This window comes from Oncorhynchus kisutch, linkage group LG7 (genome assembly GCF_002021735.2).
Source record: "Oncorhynchus kisutch isolate 150728-3 linkage group LG7, Okis_V2, whole genome shotgun sequence".
In the NCBI taxonomy this organism is placed as follows: domain Eukaryota; kingdom Metazoa; phylum Chordata; class Actinopteri; order Salmoniformes; family Salmonidae; genus Oncorhynchus; species Oncorhynchus kisutch.
In genome coordinates this window covers 53,342,018-53,366,547 of record NC_034180.2, presented here as the reverse complement: position 1 = coordinate 53,366,547, position 24,530 = coordinate 53,342,018, and the positions used below count along the sequence as shown (strand labels likewise).

The following is a 24,530-nucleotide window of genomic DNA, read 5'->3' as shown; positions in this document are numbered from 1 at the left end:
TACACCTACACTTTCTACCCTACACCTTCTACCCCTACACCTTCTAACCCTACACCTTCTACACCTACACGTTCTACCCTACACCTTCTACCCTACACCTTCTACCCCTACACCTTCTAACCCTACACCTTCTACACCTACACTTTCTACCCTACACCTTCTACCCTACACCTTCTACCCTACACCTTCTACACCTACACTTTCTACCCTACACCTTCTACACCTACACTTTCTACCCCTACACTTTCTACCCTACACCTTCTACCCTACACCTTCTACCCTACACCTTCTACCCCTACACCTACACCTTCTACCCTACACTTTCTACCCTACACCTTCTTCCCTACACCTTCTACCCTACACCTTCTACACCTACACCTTCTACCCTACACATTCTACCCCTACACTTTCTACCCTACACCTTCTACCCTACACCTTCTACCCCTAAACCTACACTTACTACCCTACACCTTCTACCCTACACCTTCTACCCTACACCTTCTACCCCTACACCTTCTACACCTACACCTTCTACCCTACACTTCTACCCTACACCTTCTACCCCTACACCTACACTTTCTACCCTACACCTTCTACACCTACAACTTCTACCCTACACGTTCTACCCTACACCTTCTACCCCTACACCTTCTACCATACACCTTCTACACCTACACCTTCTACCCTACACCTTCTACACCTACACCTTCTACCCTACACCTTTCTACCCTACACCTTCTACACCTTACCTTCTACCCCTACACATTCTACCCTACACCTTCTACCCCTACACTTTCTACCCTACACCTTCTACCCTACACCTTCTACAACCTACACTTTCTACCCCTACACCTTCTACCCTACACCTTCTACACCTACACCTTCTACCCTACACCTTCTACCCCTACACCTTCTACCCCTACACCTACACTTTCTACCCCTACACCTTCTACCCCTACACCTACACCTTATACCCCTACACCTTCTACCATACACTTTCTACACCTTCTACACCTACACATTCTACACCTACACCTTCTACCCCTACACCTTCTACCCTACACCTACACCTTCTACCCCTACACCTTTCTACAACCTACACCTTCTACCCCTACACCTACACCTTCTACCCCTACACCTTCTACCCCTACACCTTCTACACCTACACCTTCTACCCCTACACCTTCTACACCTACACCTTCTACCCTACACCTTCTACCCCTACACCTTCTACACCTACACCTTCTACCTTACACCTTCTACCCCAATACCTTCTACCCCTACACTTCTACCCCTACTACCCTACACCTTCTACCCCTACACCTTCTAACCCTACACCTTCTACACCTACACTTTCTACCCTACACCTTCTACCCTACACCTTCTACCCTACACCTTCTACCCTACACCTTCTACACCTACACTTTCTACCCTACACCTTCTACACCTACACTTTCTACCCCTACACTTTCTACCCTACACCTTCTACCCTACACCTTCTACCCTACACCTTCTACCCCTACACCTACACCTTCTACCCTACACTTTCTACCCTACACCTTCTTCCCTACACCTTCTACCCTACACCTTCTACACCTACACCTTCTACCCTACACATTCTACCCCTACACTTTCTACCCTACACCTTCTACCCTACACCTTCTACCCCTAAACCTACACTTTCTACCCTACACCTTCTACCCTACACCTTCTACCCTACACCTTCTACCCCTACACCTTCTACACCTACACCTTCTACCCTACACCTTCTACCCTACACCTACACTTTCTACCCTACACCTTCTACACCTACAACTTCTACCCTACACGTTCTACCCTACACCTTCTACCCCTACACCTTCTACCATACACCTTCTACACCTACACCTTCTACCCTACACCTTCTACACCTACACCTTCTACCCTACACCTTCTACCCTACACCTTCTACACCTTACCTTCTACCCCTACACATTCTACCCTACACCTTCTACCCCTACACTTTCTACCCTACACCTTCTACCCTACACCTTCTACACCTACACTTTCTACCCTACACCTTCTACCCTACACCTTCTACACCTACACCTTCTACCCTACACCTTCTACCCCTACACCTTCTACCCCTACACCTACACTTTCTACCCTACACCTTCTACCCCTACACCTACACCTTATACCCCTACACCTTCTACCATACACTTTCTACACCTTCTACACCTACACATTCTACACCTACACCTTCTACCCCTACACCTTCTACCCTACACCTACACCTTCTACCCCTACACCTTCTACACCTACACCTTCTACCCCTACACCTACACCTTCTACCCCTACACCTTCTACCCCTACACCTTCTACACCTACACCTTCTACCCCTACACCTTCTACACCTACACCTTCTACCCTACACCTTCTACCCCTACACCTTCTACACCTACACCTTCTACCTTACACCTTCTACCCCAATACCTTCTACCCCTACACCTTCTACCCCTACTACCCTACAACTTCTACCCCTACACCTTCTACCCTACCCCTATACCTAAACCTTCTACCCTACACCTTCTACCTTACACCTTCTACCCTACACCTTCTACCCCTACACCTACACCTTCTACCCCTACACCTTCTACCCCTACACCTATACCTTCTACCCTACACCTCCTACCCCTACACCTACACCTTCTACCCCTACACCTACACCTTCTACACCTACACCTTCTACACCTACACCTTCAACACCTACACCTTCTACACCTACACCTTCTACCCCTACACCTTCTACCCCTACACCTACACCTTCTACCCTACACCTTCTACCCCTACACCTACACCTTCTACCCCTACAACTTCTACCCTATACCTTCCACCTCTACACCTACATTTTCAACACCTACACCTTCAACACCTACACCTTCTACACCTTCTACCCCTACACCTTCTACCCTACACCTTCTACACCTACACCTTCTACACCTACACCTTCTACCTTACACCTTCTACCCCTACACCTTCTACCCCTACACCTTCTACCGCTACACCTACACCTTCTACCCTACACCTTCTACAACTTCTACCCCTACACCTTCTACCCCTATACCTAAACATTCTACCCTACACCTTCTACCTTACACCTTCTACCCCTACACCTTCTACCCCTACACCTTCTACCCCTACAACTTCTACCCTACACCTACACCTTCTACCCTACACCTTCTACCCCTACACCTACACTTTCTACCCCTACACCTTCTACCCTACACCTTCTACCCCTACACCTTCTACCGCTACACCTACACCTTCTACCCTACACCTTCTACAACTTCTACCCTACACCTTCTACCCCTATACCTAAACCTTCCTCCCTACACCTTCTACCTTACACCTTCTACCCCTACACCTTCTACCCCTACACCTTCTACCCCTACAACTTCTACCCTACACCTACACCTTCTACCCTACACCTTCTACCCCTACACCTACACTTTCTACCCCTACACCTTCTACCCTACACCTTCTAACCTACACCTTCTACCCCTACACCTTCTACCCCTACACTTTCTACCCCTACACCTTCTACCCTACACCTTCTACACCTACACCTTCTACCGCTACACCTTCTACACCTACACCTTCTACCCCTACACCTTTTACACCTTCACCTTCTACCCCTACACCTTCTACCCCTACACCTTCTACCCTACACCTTCTACATCTACACCTTCTACACCTACACCTTCTACCCCTACACCCACACCTTCTACCCTACACTTTCTACCCTACACCTTCTACCCCTACACCTTCTACACCTACACCTTCTACCCTAGACCTTCTACCCCTACACCCCCTACCCCCACACACCCTACGCCCACACCCCCCTACCCCCACGCCCCCTACGCCCACACCCCCTACCCCACAACCTCTATGCCCACACCCCCTACGACCACAGTGTCCAACAAGCTTTCCCTACCCTTAACCTTGTTCTGAACACCTCCAAAACAAAGGTCAGGTGGTTTGGTAAGAAGAATGCCCCTCTCCCCACAGGTGTGATTACTACCTCTAAGGGTTTAGAGGTTGAGGTAGTCACCTTATACAAGTACTTGGGAGTTTGGCTAGACAGTACACTGTCCTTCTCTCAGCACATATCAAAGCTGCAGGCTAAAGTTAAATCTAGACTTGGTTTCCTGTATCGTAATCGCTCCTCTACCCCAGACGCCAAACTAACCCTGATTCAGATGACCCTTCTACCCATGCTAGATTACAGAGATGTAATTTATAGATCGGCAGGTAAGGGTGCTCTGGAGTGGCTAGATGTTCTTTACCATTCGGCCATCAGATTTGCCACCAATGCTCCTTATAGGACACATCACTGCCCCCCCCCACTGCCCCCCCCACCCCCACCCCATACTGCTATCCATTAGTGTACTCACCAGGGACAGACGTACCCAGCGCCACGAACACCATGGCAGTGACGGAGTCCTTCAGCCCGATGGTGCAGCCAAAGTGAGAGGCCAGATCTCCGATCACTGCGGTCAGCATGCCGATGATGACGATGGAGATGAAGAAGCAGGCCCAGCCGTTCAGGTAATCCGTGGGAGGAACACAGGCGAACAGCACCTAATATTAATAATAATAATAATAATAATCATATTAATATGAATAACAATTAGAATAATATGAATAGTATTATTCATGGTAATATAAATATGAATAATATGAATATCAATTTGAATAATTTGAATAATATTATGAATAATAATCATATGAATATTATATTATTATTACTATTATTATAGTAGTATTAATAATACTATTTATAATAATCATATGAATATTATATTATTATTATAGTAGTATTCATAATAATAATATGCATAATAATATCATTCATAATAATAGTAATAGTATTCATAATAATATGAATAACAATTTGAATAATTTGAATAATATTATGAATAATACTCATATGAATATTATATTATTATTACAATTATTATAGTAGTATTAATAATAATAATAATAGGAATAATAATAGGAATAATAATAATTGAATATTATATTATTATTACTATTTTATAGTAGTATTCATAATAATATGAATATTAATATGAATAATAATAATTTAACACTTTACTATAGGTGTCCTTATGAATGCATAAAGCCCTTATAACAGCTCCATAACACATCGTAACATGTGTCAGTAGCCATCGTTAACAGTTATTAATAGTTATGAGTAATGGCACTAAAGTGTTATTAATAACATTTAGCAGATGTTTTTATCTAAAGGGACTTACAGTCATGTGCGCATTTTACATATGGGAGGTCACGGGAATCGAACCCACGACCCTCGGCGTTGCAAAAAACCCATGCTCTACCATCTGAGCTACAGAGGACCACCAACTCTACTCACCTTCCAGAAGACGGTGAGGAAGTGCATGACGTAGTCACAACAAGACGGGAGACGCTCTTCACCGGAGTCTTCCTCATCCTCGTCTCCTGGGGACAAGGGAGGGAGGAGGGGGGGGGGGTGTAGTGGAAGAGAGGAGCAGATAGGTGGAGGGAGGGAGGAGTGGGGGAGAGGAGAGATGGAGGGAGGGAGGAGCAGAGGAGAGGAGAGATGGAGGGAGGGAGGAAGGAGCAGAGGAGAGGAGAGATGGAGGGAGGGAGGAAGGAGCAGAGGAGAGGAGAGATGGAGGGAGGGAGGAGCAGAGGAGAGGAGAGATGGAGGGAGGGAGAGAGGAGCAGAGGAGAGGAGAGATGGAGGGAGGGAGGGAGGGAGGAGCAGAGGAGAGGAGAGATAGAGGGAGGGAGAGAGGAGCAGAGGAGAGGAGAGATGGAGGGAGGGAGGAGCAGAGGAGAGGAGAGATGGAGGGAGGGAGGGAGGAGCAGAGGAGAGGAGAGATGGAGGGAGGGAGGAGCAGAGGAGAGATGGAGGGAGGAGCAGAGGAGAGGAGAGATGGAGGGAGGGAGGAGCAGAGGAGAGGAGAGATGGAGGGAGGGAGGAGCAGAGGAGAGGAGAGATGGAGGGAGGAGGAGGAAGGAGCAAAGGAGAGGAGAGATGGAGGGAGGGAGGAAGGAGCAGAGGAGAGGAGAGATGGAGGGAGGGAGGGAGGAGCAGAGGAGAGGAGAGATGGAGGGAGGGAGGAGCAGAGGAGAGGAGAGATGGAGGGAGGGAGGAGCAGAGGAGAGGAGAGATGGAGGGAGGGAGGAAGGAGCAGAGGAGAGGAGAGATGGAGTGAGGGAGGGAGGAAGGAGCAGAGGAGAGGAGAGATGGAGGGAGGGAGGGAGGAGCAGAGGAGAGGAGAGATGGAGGGAGGGAGAGAGGAGCAGAGGAGAGGAGAGATGGAGGGAGGGAGGGAGGAGCAGAGGAGAGGAGAGATGGAGGGAGGGAGGAGCAGAGGAAAGGAGAGATGGCGGGAGGGAGGAGCAGAGGAGAGGAGAGATGGAGGGAGGAGCAGAGGAGAGGAGAGATGGAGGGAGGAGCAGAGGAGAGGAGAGATGGAGGGAGGGAGGAGCAGAGGAGAGATGGAGGGAGGGAGGAGCAGAGGAGAGGAGAGATGGCGGGAGGGAGGAGCAGAGGAGAGGAGAGATGGAAGGAGGGAGGAGCAGAGGAGAGGAGAGATGGAGGCAGGGAGGAGCAGAGGAGAGGAGAGATGGAGGGAGGGAGGAGCAGAGGAGAGGAGAGATGGAGGGAGGGAGGAGCAGAGGAGAGAAGAGATGGAGGAGCAGAGGAGAGGAGAGATGGAGGGAGGGAGGGAGGAGAGGAGAGATGGAGGGAGGGAGGAGCAGAGGAGAGGAGAGATGGAGGAGCAGAGGAGAGGAGAGATGGAGGGAGGAGGAGAGGAGAGATGGAGGAGCAGAGGAGAGGAGAGATGGAGGGAGGAGGAGAGGAGAGATGGAGGGAGGGAGGAGGAGAGGAGAGGAGAGATGGAGGGAGGGAGGGAGGAGCAGAGGAGAGGAGAGATGGAGGGAGGGAGGAGCAGAGGAGAGGAGAGATGGAGGGAGGGAGGGAGGAGCAGAGGAGAGGAGAGATGGAGGGAGGGAGGAGCAGAGGAGAGGAGAGATGGAGGGAGGGAGGAGCAGAGGAGAGGAGAGATGGAGGGAGGGAGGAAGGAGCAGAGGAGAGGAGAGATGGAGGGAGGGAGAGAGGAGCAGAGGAGAGGAGAGATGGAGGGAGGGAGGAGGAGAGGAGAGGAGAGATGGAGGGAGGGAGGAGCAGAGGAGAGGAGAGATGGAAGGAGGGAGGAGCAGAGGAGAGGAGAGGAGAGATGGAGGGAGGGAGGAGCAGAGGAGAGGAGAGATGGAGGGAGGAGGAGCAGAGGAGAGGAGAGATGGAGGAGCAGAGGAGAGGAGAGATGGAGGGAGGGAGGGAGGGAGGAGCAGAGGAGAGGAGAGATGGAGGGAGGAGCAGAGGAGCAGAGGAGAGGAGAGATGGAGGAGCAGAGGAGAGGAGAGATGGAGGGAGGAGGAGAGGAGAGATGGAGGGAGGGAGGAGGAGAGGAGAGGAGAGATGGAGGGAGGGAGGGAGGAGCAGAGGAGAGGAGAGATGGAGGGAGGGAGGAGCAGAGGAGAGGAGAGATGGAGGGAGGGAGGGAGGAGCAGAGGAGAGGAGAGATGGAGGGAGGGAGGAGCAGAGGAGAGGAGAGATGGAGGGAGGGAGGAAGGAGCAGAGGAGAGGAGAGATGGAGGGAGGGAGAGAGGAGCAGAGGAGAGGAGAGATGGATGGAGGGAGGGAGGAGGAGAGGAGAGGAGAGATGGAGGGAGGGAGGAGCAGAGGAGAGGAGAGATGGAAGGATGGAGGAGCAGAGGAGAGATGGAGGGAGGGAGGAGCAGAGGAGAGGAGAGATGGAGGGAGGAGCAGAGGAGAGATGGAGGGAGGGAGGAGCAGAGGAGAGTTGGAGGGAGGGAGGAGCAGAGGAGAGATGGAGGGAGGAGCAGAGGAGAGATGGAGGGAGAGAGGAGCAGAGGAGAGGAGAGATGGAGGGAGGGAGGGAGGGAGGGAGGGAGGGAGGGAGGGAGGGAGGGAGGGAGGGAGGGAGGGAGGGAGGGAGGGAGGGAGGGGCAGAGGAGAGGAGAGATGGAGGGAGGGAGGGAGGAGCAGAGGAGAGGAGAGATGGAGGGAGGGAGGAGCAGAGGAGAGGAGAGATGGCGGGAGGGAGGAGCAGAGGAGAGGAGAGATGGAGGGAGGGAGGAGGAGAGGAGAGATGGAGGGAGGAGCAGAGGAGAGGAGAGATGGAGGGAGGAGGAGAGGAGAGATGGAGGGAGGGAGGAGAGGAGAGGAGAGATGGAGGGAGGGAGGAGCAGAGGAGAGGAGAGATGGAGGGAGGGAGGGAGGAGCAGAGGAGAGGAGAGATGGAGGGAGGGAGGAGCAGAGGAGAGGAGAGATGGAGGGAGGGATGAAGAGGAGGAGGAGTACCAGGTGGGGACAGTAAAGGGAGGAGTGGGGAGGAGAGATGGCGGGAGGGAGGAGGGATGAAGAGGAGGAGAGAGAACAACAGGAACAGGAGGGAAGAGTAGAGGAAGAGTAGAGGAAGAGTAGAAACAGTAGTTGGTAGAGTGATAGAGTAGATGAATAGAGCGAGAAGGGAGGATGGATGACATCAAGAGGAAGGAAGACAATCATTTAACTTACATTGTGATACATTGAGTAATATTTCATAAGAGCAGATGGTTGTATTTCATAGTGACATCCTGGTTCCCGGGGTGTTTAACCCACTCTAAGAAGACTCACATACCCTCACACTGAACTATTAGGATGGGACAGGAAGAGGAATGACAACACCTGCCACTACTGAACATCTCAATTAAGTGATCTTGTTATATGTAACAAAGCTAAAACCTTGTACAGTCGAACTCTATACATTCACAAGGCCATTAGGGGCCCTCGGCAGGCCGTTAGGGGCCCTCAGCAGGCCGTTATGGGCCCTAATCAGGCCATTAGGGGCCCTCGGCAGGACGTTAGGCAGTGAGCTAGGCAGGAGATTAGACAGGCCTATGTCTATTTAGGCAGGGTAGCTGGACAGGGGTCTAGGCAGGAGATTAGACAGGGGGCTAGGCAGGAGATTAGACAGGGGGCTAGGCAGGAGATTAGACAGGGGGCTAGGCAGAAGATTAGACAGGGGGCTAGGCAGGAGATTAGACAGGGGGCTAGGCAGGAGATTAGACAGGGGGCTAGGCAGAAGATTAGACAGGGGGCTAGGCAGAAGATTAGACAGGGGGCTAGGCAGGAGATTAGACAGGGGGCTAGGCAGGAGATTAGACAGGGGGCTAGGCAGGAGATTAGACAGGGGGCTAGGCAGGATATTAGACAGGGGGCTAGGCAGGAGATTAGACAGGGGGCTAGGCATGAGATTAGACAGGGGGCTGGGCAGGATATTAGACAGGGGGCTAGGCAGGAGATTAGACAGGGGGCTAGGCAGGAGATTAGACAGGGGGCTAGGCAGGAGATTAGACAGGGGGCTGGGCAGGAGATTAGACAGGGGGCTAGGCAGGATATTAGACAGGGGGCTAGGCAGGAGATTAGACAGGGGGCTGGGCAGGAGATTAGACAGGGGGCTAGGCAGGATATTAGACAGGGGGCTGGGCAGGAGATTAGACAGGGGGCTAGGCAGGATATTAGACAGGGGGCTAGGCAGGAGATTAGACAGGCCTTGGTCTATGAAATAATAACCATTAAATAATTTAATAATTAAATATTTTAACACCAATCACAGTGAGGGCCTTCCAGTTCACTGAGCAGAGTGAGGGCCTTCCGGTTCACTGAGCAGAGTGAGGGCCTTCCAGTTCACTGAGCAGAGTGAGGGCCTTCCGGTTCACTGAGCAGAGTGAGGGCCTTCCAGTTCACTGAGCAGAGTGAGGGCCTTCCAGTTCACCGAGCAGAGTGAGGGCCTTCCAGTTCACTGAGCAGAGTGAGGGCCTTCCAGTTCACTGAGCAGAGTGAGGGCCTTCCAGTTCACTGACCAGAGTGAGGGCCTTCCATGATTTTACTGTGTGGAGAAAACTGGACGTCTTTCTCAATTCATCTTTCCTTGATTTGATCTTTCCTCGCCTCCTTCTCAAAATGAAGGGCAGGATCTGAGGGGATGGAGATGTTTCCCTCCAATGTGTTTTGAGAAGGAGGAAGAGGAAAAGAAGCATTGAGAAACAGCCAGAAACAGCCAGAGTATCACTTCATGTTGCTCCGTAGAAGCTGGAGAAGCTCTGCCTACAGCAGAAATGGGTGACATGGTTTCAGACAGTCTGTCTAGGACCGTCGACAGGGCTGATTGGTAGATCTTCACACAACAAAGATCCTATAGTCAGACTCAAAGTCACTCAGACAAGGTGACAAAACAACAATGTTTCTGTGAGTGGGAAGATGGCCCGAATACAGAAAACATATCCAACCTGTCGGTCTCTTTTATAAAGCCAAACGCAAAGCTAAACAAAAAAAACAACACACATATCAGTTTCTGATTTTTGTCAAATCTAACAATTATGACTGATTACGAGGACGATTAACGATTAATTAGGACGATTAACGATTAATTAGGACGATTAACGATTAATTAGGACGATTAACGATTAATTAGGACGATTAACGATTAATTAGGAAGATTAACGATTAATTAGGACGATTAACGATTAATTAGGACGATTAACGATTAATTAGGAAGATTAACGATTAATTAGGACGATTAACGAACAAAGATCCACGTTTTTTATGTCACTGTATTTCTTAAAATATATATATTTTTAAACTTTATTTAACGAGGCAGGTCAGTTAAGAACAAATTCATTTTTTCAATGACGGCCTACCGGGGAACAGTGGGTTAACTGCCTTGTTCAGGGGAACAGTGGGTTAACTGCCTTGTTCAGGGGAACAGTGGGTTAACTGCCTTGTTCAGGGGAACAGTGGGTTAACTGCCTTGTTCAGGGGAACAGTGGGTTAACTGTCTTGTTCAGGGGAACAGTGGGTTAACTGTCTTGTTCAGGGGAACAGTGGGTTAACTGCCTTGTTCAGGGGAACAGTGGGTTAACTGCCTTGTTCAGGGGAACAGTGGGTTAACTGCCTTGTTCAGGGGAACAGTGGGTTAACTGCCTTGTTCAGGGGAACAGTGGGTTAACTGCCTTGTTCAGGGGAACAGTGGGTTAACTGCCTTGTTCAGGGGAACAGTGGGTTAACTGCCTTGTTCAGGGGAACAGTGGGTTAACTGCCTTGTTCAGGGGAACAGTGGGTTAGCTGTCTTGTTCAGGGGAACAGTGGGTTAACTGCCTTGTTCAGGGGAACAGTGGGTTAACTGCCTTGTTCAGGGGGCAGAACGACAGATTTGTACCTTGTCAGCTCAGGGATTCGCACTTGCTACCTTTCGGTTACCCTGCCTCCCCTTGTATTTACCTAGCCTGGTCCCTGTTTGTGCTAACACTCCAGACCTTTTCATGACGCGTGGCAAATAGTGGAATGTTAGCAAAACAGCTATGTTAACCAGGCTAGTATTTACCATCTTCCTTTGAGTTATCTGACCACTAAATGGCGCCCCCTAGAGTGTGGTATGTGCGGTGCAGGAGCTGGTTTTTACCTGCACTGACTGTGATGGCCTCCATGAACTGTTGTCTCCAGGAGTTGGTGCCCACCACCAGAGCCAGGTTGGTCTTCTTTATCAGCTTATCCACCGTATTCTGAGGGAAACACACAACATAGAAAGACAGAGTTTTAAACACCAAAAAACAATGTTTTAAGTGAGAAGTAGGCAAGTCTGAAGCTGAAAATTCACATGAGCAGGGCAACACAAGGCCTTCACCCATCCTTCTCTACCAAGGTGTTCCAACACACAGCTTTGACCAACTACAGAGTATTCTGTCAGAAACACAAAAAGAGAAGACACAAGAATATATAAAACATACAATCTACTTGCAATGAAGCCGCTCAACATCACATTAGTCATCTAACAAACTCCCATCCAGAGCGACCCACAGAAACGACCAGGGTCAACGCCCTGCTGAAGGGCACGTCGACAGATCTCCCACAAGGTCAAAAACGGGAACCCGAACTAGCGACTTATCAGCCACAGGCCCAAACTCCCAACCACCAGGACACCAGCCCTGAAAGATCTCCCCCACAGTTTCCCAAGAGCTGCCCCTCAACCATCCGAGACCTCCCCCAAAGCCCCCCCCCCCCTCCAGAAAATAAAATAATTCCCCACACCCCAAAACTCCCCCAAATGCACCAATAACCAACGAAATTAACAAAAGAGAAAAACGAAGGATAAAACAGAAAACAACAATGCACCGGTTAAAACCCTCCACTAACCCGGACGATGCTGGGCCAATTGTGCGCCACCCTATGGGACTCCCAATCACGGCTGGTTGTGATACAGCCTGATATCGAACCTGTAGTGACGCCTCTAGCACGGAAATGCAATGCCTTAGACCGCTGTGTCACTTGGGAGCCCCGATATGAATGAGAGTGTGTGTATATGCATGTGCACAAACATCTGCACAACATCAGCCTCAGGCACACTGGCATTAGTTGTAACAACACTGTGGGTTGGGATGTGGAACTGGACATTAGTTGTAACAACACTGTGGGTTGGGATGTGGAACTGGCATTAGTTGTAACAACACTGTGGGTTGGGATGTGGAACTGGACATTAGTTGTAACAACACTGTGGGTTGGGATGTGGAACTGGACATTAGTTGTAACAACACCTGTCCCACCTGTCTCCAGTTCCACATCCCAACCCTCAGCATCCCTCAGCCCAGCAACTCCGCTCCCACCTGTCTCCAGTTCCACATCCCAACCCTCAGCATCCCTCAGCCCAGCAACTCCACTCCCACCTGTCTCCAGTTCCACATCCCAACCCTCAGCATCCCTCAGCCCAGCAACTCCACTCCCACCTGTCTCCAGTTCCACATCCCAACCCTCAGCTTCCCTCAGCCCAGCAACTCCACTCCCACCTGTCTCCAGTTCCACATCCCAACCCTCAGCATCCCTCAGCCCAGCAACTCCACTCCCACCTGTCTCCAGTTCCACATCCCAACCCTCAGCATCCCTCAGCCCAGCAACTCCACTCCCACCTGTCTCCAGTTCCACATCCCAACCCTCAGCATCCCTCAGCCCAGCAACTCCACTCCCACCTGTCTCCAGTTCCACATCCCAACCCTCAGCATCCCTCAGCCCAGCAACTCCACTCCCACCTGTCTCCAGTTCCACATCCCAACCCTCAGCATCCCTCAGCCCAGCAACTCCACTCCCACCTGTCTCCAGTTCCACATCCCAACCCTCAGCATCCCTCAGCCCAGCAACTCCACTCCCACCTGTCTCCAGTTCCACATCCCAACCCTCAGCATCCCTCAGCCCAGCAACTCCACTCCCACCTGTCTCCAGTTCCACATCCCAACCCTCAGCATCCCTCAGCCCAGCAACTCCACTCCCACCTGTCTCCAGTTCCACATCCCAACCCTCAGCATCCCTCAGCCCAGCAACTCCACTCCCACCTGTCTCCAGTTCCACATCCCAACCCTCAGCATCCCTCAGCCCAGCAACTCCACTCCCACCTGTCTCCAGTTCCACATCCCAACCCTCAGCATCCCTCAGCCCAGCAACTCCACTCCCACCTGTCTCCAGTTCCACATCCCAACCCTCAGCATCCCTCAGCCCAGCAACTCCACTCCCACCTGTCTCCAGTTCCACATCCCAACTCTCAGCATCCCTCAGCCCACCAACTCCACTCCCACCTGTCTCCAGTTCCACATCCCAACCCTCAGCATCCCTCAGCCCAGCAACTCCACTCCCACCTGTCTCCAGTTCCACATCCCAACACTCAGCATCCCTCAGCCCAGCAACTCCACTCCCACCTGTCTCCAGTTCCACATCCCAACCCTCAGCATCCCTCAGCCCAGCAACTCCACTCCCACCTGTCTCCAGTTCCACATCCCAGCCCTCAGCATCCCTCAGCCCAGCAACTCCACTCCCACCTGTCTCCAGTTCCACATCCCAACCCTCAGCTTCCCTCAGCCCAGCAACTCCACTCCCACCTGTCTCCAGTTCCACATCCCAACCCTCAGCATCCCTCAGCCCAGCAACTCCACTCCCACCTGTCTCCAGTTCCACATCCCAACCCTCAGCTTCCCTCAGCCCAGCAACTCCACTCCCACCTGTCTCCAGTTCCACATCCCAACCCTCAGCATCCCTCAGCCCAGCAACTCCACTCCCACCTGTCTCCAGTTCCACATCCCAACCCTCAGCATCCCTCAGCCCAGCAACTCCACTCCCACCTGTCTCCAGTTCCACATCCCAACCCTCAGCTTCCCTCAGCCCAGCAACTCAACTCCCACCTGTCTCCAGTTCCACATCCCAACCCTCAGCATCCCTCAGCCCAGCAACTCCACTCCCACCTGTCTCCAGTTCCACATCCCAACCCTCAGCATCCCTCAGCCCAGCAACTCCACTCCCACCTGTCTCCAGTTCCACATCCCAACCCTCAGCATCCCTCAGCCCAGCAACTCAACTCCCACCTGTCTCCAGTTCCACATCCCAACAATCAGCATCCCTCAGCCCAGCAACTCCACTCCCACCTGTCTCCAGTTCCACATCCCAACCCTCAGCATCCCTCAGCCCAGCAACTCCACTCCCACCTGTCTCCAGTTCCACATCCCAACCCTCAGCATCCCTCAGCCCAGCAACTCCACTCCCACCTGTCTCCAGTTCCACATCCCAACCCTCTGCTTCCCTCAGCTCATCCCATCTATCTCCAACCTGTCTCCAACTCCACATCCCAACACTCAGCCCAGCCCATCTAGCTCCTATTCCACATCCCAACCCTCAGCTTCCCTCAGCCCATCCCACCTGTCTCCAGTTCCACATCCCACCCCTCAGCGTCCCTCAGCCCATCCCACCTGTCTCCAGTTCCACATCCCACCCCTCAGCGTCCCTCAGCCCATCCCACCTGTCTCCAGTTCCACATCCCAACCCTCAGCATCCCTCAGCCCAGCAACTCAACTCCCACCTGTCTCCAGTTCCACATCCCAACAATCAGCATCCCTCAGCCCAGCAACTCCACTCCCACCTGTCTCCAGTTCCACATCCCAACCCTCAGCATCCCTCAGCCCAGCAACTCCACTCCCACCTGTCTCCAGTTCCACATCCCAACCCTCAGCATCCCTCAGCCCAGCAACTCCACTCCCACCTGTCTCCAGTTCCACATCCCAACCCTCTGCTTCCCTCAGCTCATCCCATCTATCTCCAACCTGTCTCCAACTCCACATCCCAACACTCAGCCCAGCCCATCTAGCTCCTATTCCACATCCCAACCCTCAGCTTCCCTCAGCCCATCCCACCTGTCTCCAGTTCCACATCCCACCCCTCAGCGTCCCTCAGCCCATCCCACCTGTCTCCAGTTCCACATCCCACCCCTCAGCGTCCCTCAGCCCATCCCACCTGTCTCCAGTTCCACATCCCACCCCTCAGCTTCCCTCAGCCCATCCCATCTATCTCCAGTTCCACTTCTCTTTAACCATTTATGTTCTTTAATACAGGGCCGACATACAAGTTCCTTACTTGTTTCCCCTTCTACTTGCCTCTTCCATTTTTGTGGTAATGCTGCAATTAATTGGTTGTAATTTGGGTAGAGCAGACATTTCCATATGTCTGTGTTAGCTGCATGTGTGACATAACTCCACCTGTCCTATTTATGATATCATTTACAAAAATTATACTTTTAAAAAAAAATGTTTTTTTGTTGTTCAATTAGTATATTTGAGTTTAACCACAATATTTGTTGTATTATTTGTTCTGTCTTTTAAGGTGGATTACACTGAAATTGAAATTGCAAGTAACTGAGTGAGCAGGTTGTAATCTGAATACAGTGAGAGGTTGTAATCTGAATAAAGGGAGAGGTTGTAATCTGAATAAAGGGAGAGGTTGTAATCTGAATAAAGGGAGAGGTTGTAATCTGAACCAAGGGAGAGGTTGTAATCTGAACCAAAGGAGAGGTTGTAATCTGAATAAAGGGAGAGGTTGTAATCTGAATAAAGGGAGAGGTTGTAATCTGAACCAAGGGAGAGGTTGTAATCTGAATAAAGGGAGAGGTTGTAATCTGAATAAAGGGAGAGGTTGTAATCTGAACCAAGGGAGAGGTTGTAATCTGAACCAAAGGAGAGGTTGTAATCTGAATAAAGGGAGAGGTTGTAATCTGAATAAAGGGAGAGGTTGTAATCTGAACCAAGGGAGAGGTTGTAATCTGAATAAAGGGAGAGGTTGTAATCTGAACCAAGGGAGAGGTTGTAATCTGAATAAAGGGAGAGGTTGTAATCTGAATATAGAGAGAGGTTGTAATCTGAATACAGTGAGAGGTTGTAATCTGAATACAGTGAGAGGTTGTAATCTGAATAAAGGGAGAGGTTGTAATCTGAATAAAGGGAGAGGTTGTAATCTGTACAAAGGGAGAGGTTGTAATCTGAACAAAGGGAGAGGTTGTAATCTGAATAAAGGGAGAGGTTGTAATCTGAACCAAGGGAGAGGTTGTAATCTGAATAAAAGGAGAGGTTGTAATCTGAATAAAAGGATAGGTTGTAATCTGAATAAAGGGAGAGGTTGTAATCTGAACAAAGGGAGAGGTTGTAATCTGAACCAAGGGAGAGGTTGTAATCTGAATAAAGGGAGAGGTTGTAATCTGAACCAAGGGAGAGGTTGTAATCTGAATACAGGAGAGGTTGTAATCTGAATAAAGGGAGAGGTTGTAATCTGAACCAAGGGAGAGATTGTAATCTGAACAAAGGGAGAGGTTGTAATCTGAACAAAGGGAGAGGTTATAATCTAAACCAAGTGAGAGGTTGTAATCTGAACAAAGGGAGAGGTTGTATTCTGAATAAAGGGAGAGGTTGTAATCTGAATAAAGGGAGAGGTTGTAATCTGAATAAAGGGAGAGGTTGTAATCTGAATACAGTGAGAGGTTGTAATCTGAATAAAGGGAGAGGTTGTAATCTGAATACAGTGAGAGGTTGTAATCTGAATAAAGGGAGAGGTTGTAATCTGAATACAGTGAGAGGTTGTAATCTGAATAAAGGGAGAGGTTGTAATCTGAATACAGTGAGAGGTCGTAATCTGAATAAAAGGAGAGGTTGTAATCTGAATACAGTGAGAGGTTGTAATCTGAACAAAGGGAGAGGTTGTATTCTGAATAAAGGGAGAGGTTGTAATCTGAATACAGTGAGAGGTTGTAATCTGAATAAAGGGAGAGGTTGTAATCTGAATAAAGGGAGAGGTTGTAATCTGAACAAAGGGAGAGGTTGTAATCTGAATAAAGGGAGAGGTTGTAATCTGAACCAAAGGGAGAGGTTATAATCTAAACCAAGTGAGAGGTTGTAATCTGAACAAAGGGAGAGGTTGTAATCTGAACAAAGGGAGAGGTTGTAATCTGAATAAAGGGAGAGGTTGTAATCTGAACCAAAGGGAGAGGTTATAATCTAAACCAAGTGAGAGGTTGTAATCTGAACAAAGGGAGAGGTTGTATTCTGAATAAAGGGAGAGTTTGTAATCTGAATAAAAGGAGAGGTTGTAATCTGAACCAAGGGAAAAAGGCCATTCTTGAACATGTGGTGAGACATTCTTACTAATTTACACGAGAACCATTTTGTATTTAAGTATAACTTTTGTATGACTGATGCCTTTAGTGAGAGGTTGTAATCTGAATAAAGGGAGAGGTTGTAATCTGAATAAAGGGAGAGGTTGTAATCTGAATACAGTGAGAGGTTGTAATCTGAATAAAGGGAGAGGTTGTAATCTGAATAAAGGGAGAGGTTGTAATCTGAATAAAGGGAGAGGTTGTAATCTGAATACAGTGAGAGGTTGTAATCTGAATAAAGGGAGAGGTTGTAATCTGAATAAAGGGAGAGGTTGTAATCTGTACAAAGGGAGAGGTTGTAATCTGAATAAAGGGAGAGGTTGTAATCTGAATACAGTGAGAGGTTGTAATCTGAATAAAGGGAGAGGTTGTAATCTGAATAAAGGGAGAGGTTGTAATCTGAATACAGTGAGAGGTTGTAATCTGAATACAGTGAGAGGTTGTAATCTGAATAAAGGGAGAGGTTGTAATCTGAATAAAGGGAGAGGTTGTAATCTGAATACAGTGAGAGGTCTAACACTTTAATATTGAATCATTTCTGCCCTCTGGATTCATGTTCATTATATAAATAGGCCCTTTACATTTTGTCTGGCTTTCCGTTCCAAATTTTATATTTTTTGTTAATATAATTTAAAAAGCAGGTCACTAGGTGTAGGCAAAACCATATGCAAATAGGTCAACTGTGTTATAACTAAACAGTTAATCAGGGTGATTTTTCCACAAATAGTCAGGTATTTTCCTTTCCATGGTAACAAGATCTTACCTATTTTTGCTAACTTTCTATAAAAATTTATTGGAGTGAGATCATTTCTTTCTTTCGGGATTTGTATACCGAGTATGTCCACATCCCCGTCAGACCATTTAATTGGTGAACTACACGGAAATGTAAAAGTTACATTTTTTAGTGATCCAATACGAAATATAGTACACTTATCATAATTTGGTTTTAATCCAGAGAGGTTAGCAAAATTATCTAGATCCTAATTATGGTTTTAAAAGAAAACATGAATCATCAGCGTACAATGACACATTTGTTTTTAAGCCACAGATTTCTAATCCCTTAATATTATTGTTGGATCTAATTTTAACAGCTAACATTTCGATGGCAATAATAAATAGATATGCTGATAGTGGACAACCTTGTTTTACTCCTCTTGGCAGTTTAAAACTTTCTGAGATGTAGCCATTAGTTACTATTTTACACCTAGGGTTACTATACATAACTAATCCATTTTAGAAGAGATTCTCCAAAACTGAAATATTCTAGGCATTTATATATAAACTCCAGTCGTACTTTATCAAAAGCCTTCTCAAAATCAGCTATGAAAACCAGGCCTGATTTCCCCGATATTTCAAAGTATTCTATTGTTTCCAGTACAATTGTCTTATATTATCTTCAATGTACCGTCCATGTAAAATGTAAAATCCTTGATTAGGATGGAAAATATCTGACAATATCTTTTTAATTCCATGCGCTAAGCATTTAGCTATCATTTTTGCATAACAACAATTTTTTTTTACGGACTGGATCTTTATATTTACTACATGGATTATTTTTCAGTAATAAAGAAATCAGACCTTGTTGCGTGTCCGATAATCTATATAGCAGTGGTTAAAACATGAGTATATCAAAAAGGTTTGGTATTCCTCCACTGGTATGCCATCCAGCCCTGGAGTCTGGTATTCCTCCACTGGTATGCCATCCAGCCCTGGAGTCTGGTATTCCTCCACTGGTCTGCCATCCAGCCCTGGAGTCTGGTATTCCTCCACTGGTATGCCATCCAGCCCTGGAGTCTGGTATTCCTCCACTGGTATGCCATCCAGCCCTGGAGTCTGGTATTCCTCCACTGGTCTGCCATCCAGCCCTGGAGTCTGGTATTCCTCCACTGGTCTGCCATCCAGCCCTGGAGTCTGGTATTCCTCCACTGGTCTGCCATCCAGCCCTGGAGTCTGGTATTCCTCCACTGGTCTGCCATCCAGCCCTGGAGTCTGGTATTCCTCCACTGGTATGCCATCCAGCCCTCGAGTCTGGTATTCCTCCACTGGTCTGCCATCCAGCCCTGGAGTCTGGTATTCCTCCACTGGTCTGCCATCCAGCCCTGGAGTCTGGTATTCCTCCACTGGTCTGCCATCCAGCCCTGGAGTCTGGTATTCCTCCACTGGTCTGCCATCCAGCCCTGGAGTCTGGTATTCCTCCACTGGTCTGCCATCCAGCCCTGGAGTCTGGTATTCCTCCACTGGTCTGCCATCCAGCCCTGGAGTCTGGTATTCCTTCACTGGTATGCCATCCAGCCCTGGAGTCTGGTATTCCTCCACTGGTATGCCATCCAGCCCTGGAGTCTGGTATTCCTCCACTGGTCTGCCATCCAGCCCTGGAGTCTGGTATTCCTCCACTGGTCTGCCATCCAGCCCTGGAGTCTGGTATTCCTCCACTGGTATGCCATCCAGCCCTAGAGTCTGGTATTCCTCCACTGGTATGCCATCCAGCCCTGGAGTCTGGTATTCCTCCACTGGTCTGCCATCCAGCCCTGGAGTCTGGTATTCCTCCACTGGTCTGCCATCCAGCCCTGGAGTCTGGTATTCCTCCACTGGTCTGCCATCCAGCCCTGGAGTCTGGTATTCCTCCACTGGTCTGCCATCCAGCCCTGGAGTCTGGTATTCCTCCACTGGTCTGCCATCCAGCCCTGGAGTCTGGTATTCCTCCACTGGTCTGCCATCCAGCCCTGGAGTCTGGTATTCCTCCACTGGTATGCCATCCAGCCCTGGAGTCTGGTATTCCTCCACTGGTCTGCCATCCAGCCCTGGAGTCTGGTATTCCTCCACTGGTCTGCCATCCAGCCCTGGAGTCTGGTATTCCTCCACTGGTCTGCCATCCAGCCCTGGAGTCTGGTATTCCTCCACTGGTCTGCCATCCAGCCCTGGAGTCTGGTATTCCTTCACTGGTATGCCATCCAGCCCTGGAGTCTGGTATTCCTCCACTGGTATGCCATCCAGCCCTGGAGTCTGGTATTCCTCCACTGGTCTGCCATCCAGCCCTGGAGTCTGGTATTCCTCCACTGGTCTGCCATCCAGCCCTGGAGTCTGGTATTCCTCCACTGGTATGCCATCCAGCCCTAGAGTCTGGTATTCCTCCACTGGTATGCCATCCAGCCCTGGAGTCTGGTATTCCTCCACTGGTCTGCCATCCAGCCCTGGAGTCTGGTATTCCTCCACTGGTCTGCCATCCAGCCCTGGAGTCTGGTATTCCTCCACTGGTCTGCCATCCAGCCCTGGAGTCTGGTATTCCTCCACTGGTCTGCCATCCAGCCCTGGAGTCTGGTATTCCTCCACTGGTCTGCCATCCAGCCCTGGAGTCTGGTATTCCTCCACTGGTCTGCCATCCAGCCCTGGAGTCTGGTATTCCTCCACTGGTCTGCCATCCAGCCCTGGAGTCTGGTATTCCTCCACTGGTCTGCCATCCAGCCCTGGAGTCTGGTATTCCTCCACTGGTCTGCCATCCAGCCCTGGAGTCTGGTATTCCTCCACTGGTCTGCCATCCAGCCCTGGAGTTTTCCTGGACTTAAAGTCTTTAATTGCATCAGGAAGTTCCTCCTGTAATTGGCCTCACATGAGTCTTTCTGTACAAATGTTAATTTTACATGATTATGAGGGAAAAGATCCAGACAATTATCTTCGGTTAGTGGAGAGGAGACTGAAACGAAAACATATTCACAAAGTTAGTTCCTCTTTCAAAATATAATTTGGTAAATCATGCGTGACTCCATCTTTTGTAACAAGTGGCAATAAATATTTTTTGGTAGCATTTCTATGTTGAAGATTGAAAAGGGATTTTGTGCATTTTTCCCCATATTCCATCCAGTTCGCATTATTCTTATAATATATGACACTGGATCTTTCTTCTTCTTCTTCTTCTTCTTCTTTATTTTACCCCTTTTTCGTGGTATCCAATTGGCGGTCTTGTCTCATCGCTACAACTCCCGTACGGGAGTCATTATTCGGACCGTATAGGTTAATGAGCCATATCTGTTTATTGTCCAATAACATATTTAAAATAATCCACCTTGATGATCTGTTGGGACTATATACACATTTGGATTTGGATCAAAATGACTGTTAATTAAAACCATCAACCCTTTTGAATTTCTTTGCCCCCATTAAAGAAATATATTTAATCCCCCTCCAATCATTTTCCACAAAACTTCATCTAAAATTGTTGAATGAGTTTCCTGTAAAACAATAGATATTATATTCCTTCTCTTATAGCCAGGTAAATACTGATTGTCTTTTCTTATTATCTGCTAGGCCATTACAATTGTAACTGGCTATACTTATTTCACCACTTACCATAATGAGACACAACTTTCAATTCTATTCATCACAATATATGTTTTGTAAACGTACCATTAAACAGTAACATGATGAACCGAGTTGGGTTGTTCCCACTATTCCACCCTCTAAAAGCCCTCCTCATCCCGAGTTGGGTTGTTCCCACTATTCCACCCTCTAAAAGCCCTCCTCATCCCGAGTTGGGTTGTTCCCACTATTCCACCCTCTAAAAGCCCTCCTCATCCCGAGTTGGGTTGTTCCCACTATTCCACCCTCTAAAAGCCCTCCTCATCCCGAGTTGGGTTGTTCCCACTATTCCACCCTCTAAAAGCCCTCCTCATCCCGAGTTGGGTTGTTCCCACTATTCCACCCTCTAAAAGCCCTCCTCATCCCGAGTTGGGTTGTTCCCACTATTCCACCCTCTAAAAGCCCTCCTCATCCCGAGTTGGGTTGTTCCCACTATTCCACCCTCTAAAAGCCCTCCTCATCCCGAGTTGGGTTGTTCCCACTATTCCACCCTCTAAAAGCCCTCCTCATCCCGAGTTGGGTTGTTCCCACTATTCCACCCTCTAAAAGCCCTCCTCATCCCGAGTTGGGTTGTTCCCACTATTCCACCCTCTAAAAGCCCTCCTCATCCCGAGTTGGGTTGTTCCCACTATTCCACCCTCTAAAAGCCCTCCTCATCCCGAGTTGGGTTGTTCCCACTATTCCACCCTCTAAAAGCCCTCCTCATCCCGAGTTGGGTTGTTCCCACTATTCCACCCTCTAAAAGCCCTCCTCATCCCGAGTTGGGTTGTTCCCACTATTCCACCCTCTAAAAGCCCTCCTCATCCCGAGTTGGGTTGTTCCCACTATTCCACCCTCTAAAAGCCCTCCTCATCCCGAGTTGGGTTGTTCCCACTATTCCACCCTCTAAAAGCCCTCCTCATCCCGAGTTGGGTTGTTCCCACTATTCCACCCTCTAAAAGCCCTCCTCATCCCGAGTTGGGTTGTTCCCACTATTCCACCCTCTAAAAGCCCTCCTCATCCCGAGTTGGGTTGTTCCCACTATTCCACCCTCTAAAAGCCCTCCTCATCCCGAGTTGGGTTGTTCCCACTATTCCACCCTCTAAAAGCCCTCCTCATCCCGAGTTGGGTTGTTCCCACTATTTCACCCCTGACCCCCAAGGCCCCAGAGAGACCGGGACCCATCCTTTGAAAAGAGCACAGAGCCACCCACAGAACAGAAGCAGATCAACCACCACATGCATTTCGCCCTCACCTCGACTTGTATTATATATAGCTATTAAAAACATATATATATTAAAAATCCGATATGTTATTATTGCCCAACGTCCCTGGTCGGATATCTTCCCATTGCTTATTGTAAACATACAGTACCATTCAAACGTTTTGGACACACCAACTCATTCAAGGGGAGGCAGGGTTAGAGTGTAGAGGAGGTAGGGTAGCCTAGTGGTTAGAGTGTAGAGGTGGTAGGGTAGCCTAGTGGTTAGAGTGTAGAGGAGGCAGGGTAGCCTAGTGGTTAGAGTGTAGAGGAGGTAGGGTAGCCTAGTGGTTAGAGTGTAGAGGCGGCAGGGTAGCCTAGTGGTTAGAGTGTAGAGGTGGCAGGGTAGCCTAGTGGTTAGAGTGTAGAGGCGGCAGGGTAGCCTAGTGGTTAGAGTGTAGAGGCGGCAGGGTAGCCTAGTGGTTAGAGTGTAGAGGCGGCAGGGTAGCCTAGTGGTTAGAGTGTAGAGGCGGCAGGGTAGCCTAGTGGTTAGAGTGTAGAGGCGGCAGGGTAGCCTAGTGGTTAGAGTGTAGAGGGGGTATGGTAGCCTAGTGGTTAGAGTGTAGAGGTGGCAGGGTAGCCTAGTGGTTAGAGTGTAGAGGGGGTATGGTAGCCTAGTGGTTAGAGTGTAGAGGTGGCAGGGTAGCCTAGTGGTTAGAGTGTAGAGGCGGCAGGGTAGCCTAGTGGTTAGAGTGTAGAGGGGGTAGGGTAGCCTAGTGGTTAGAGTGTAGAGGTGGCAGGGTAGCCTAGTGGTTAGAGTGTAGAGGAGGCAGGGTAGCCTAGTTGTTAGAGTGTAGAGGTGGCAGGTAGCCTAGTGGTTAGAGTGTGGAGGCTGCAGGGTAGCCTAGTGGTTAGAGTGTAGAGGCGGCAGGGTAGCCTAGTGGTTAGAGTGTAGAGGCGGCAGGGTAGCCTAGTGGTTAGAGTGTAGAGGTGGCAGGGTAGCCTAGTGGTTAGAGTGTAGAGGAGGTAGGGTAGCCTAGTGGTTAGAGTGTGGAGGCTGCAGGGTAGCCTAGTGGTTAGAGTGTAGAGGAGGCAGGGTAGCCTAGTGGTTAGAGTGTAGAGGAGGTAGGGTAGCCTAGTGGTTAGAGTGTAGAGGGGGTAGGGTAGCCTAGTGGTTAGAGTGTAGAGGGGGTAGGGTAGCCTAGTGGTTAGAGTGTAGAGGAGGTAGGGTAGCCTAGTGGTTAGAGTGTAGAGGTGGCAGGGTAGCCTAGTGGTTAGAGTGTAGAGGAGGTAGGGTAGCCTAGTGGTTAGAGTGTAGAGGAGGTAGGGTAGCCTAGTGGTTCGAGTGTAGAGGTAGGGTAGCCTAGTGGTTAGAGTGTAGAGGCGGC

At 49.3% G+C, this 24,530-nt stretch overlaps 1 protein-coding gene across 1 annotated transcript in view; it reads right to left on the bottom strand.

The window, feature by feature from the left end:
* The window catches only part of LOC109893835 (sodium/calcium exchanger 2-like), a 46,842-nt gene that overhangs the window by 7,454 nt on the left and 14,858 nt on the right, over nt 1-24,530 (bottom strand). Inside the window, exons 3-6 of the mRNA XM_031828096.1 lie at nt 20,706-21,200; nt 11,565-11,664; nt 5,417-5,502; nt 4,437-4,623 (exon numbers count right to left, since the gene is read on the bottom strand). Coding sequence (XP_031683956.1) covers nt 4,437-4,623; nt 5,417-5,502; nt 11,565-11,664; nt 20,706-21,200 — 868 coding nt within the window. The remainder of the gene's footprint in view (nt 1-4,436; nt 4,624-5,416; nt 5,503-11,564; nt 11,665-20,705; nt 21,201-24,530) is intronic.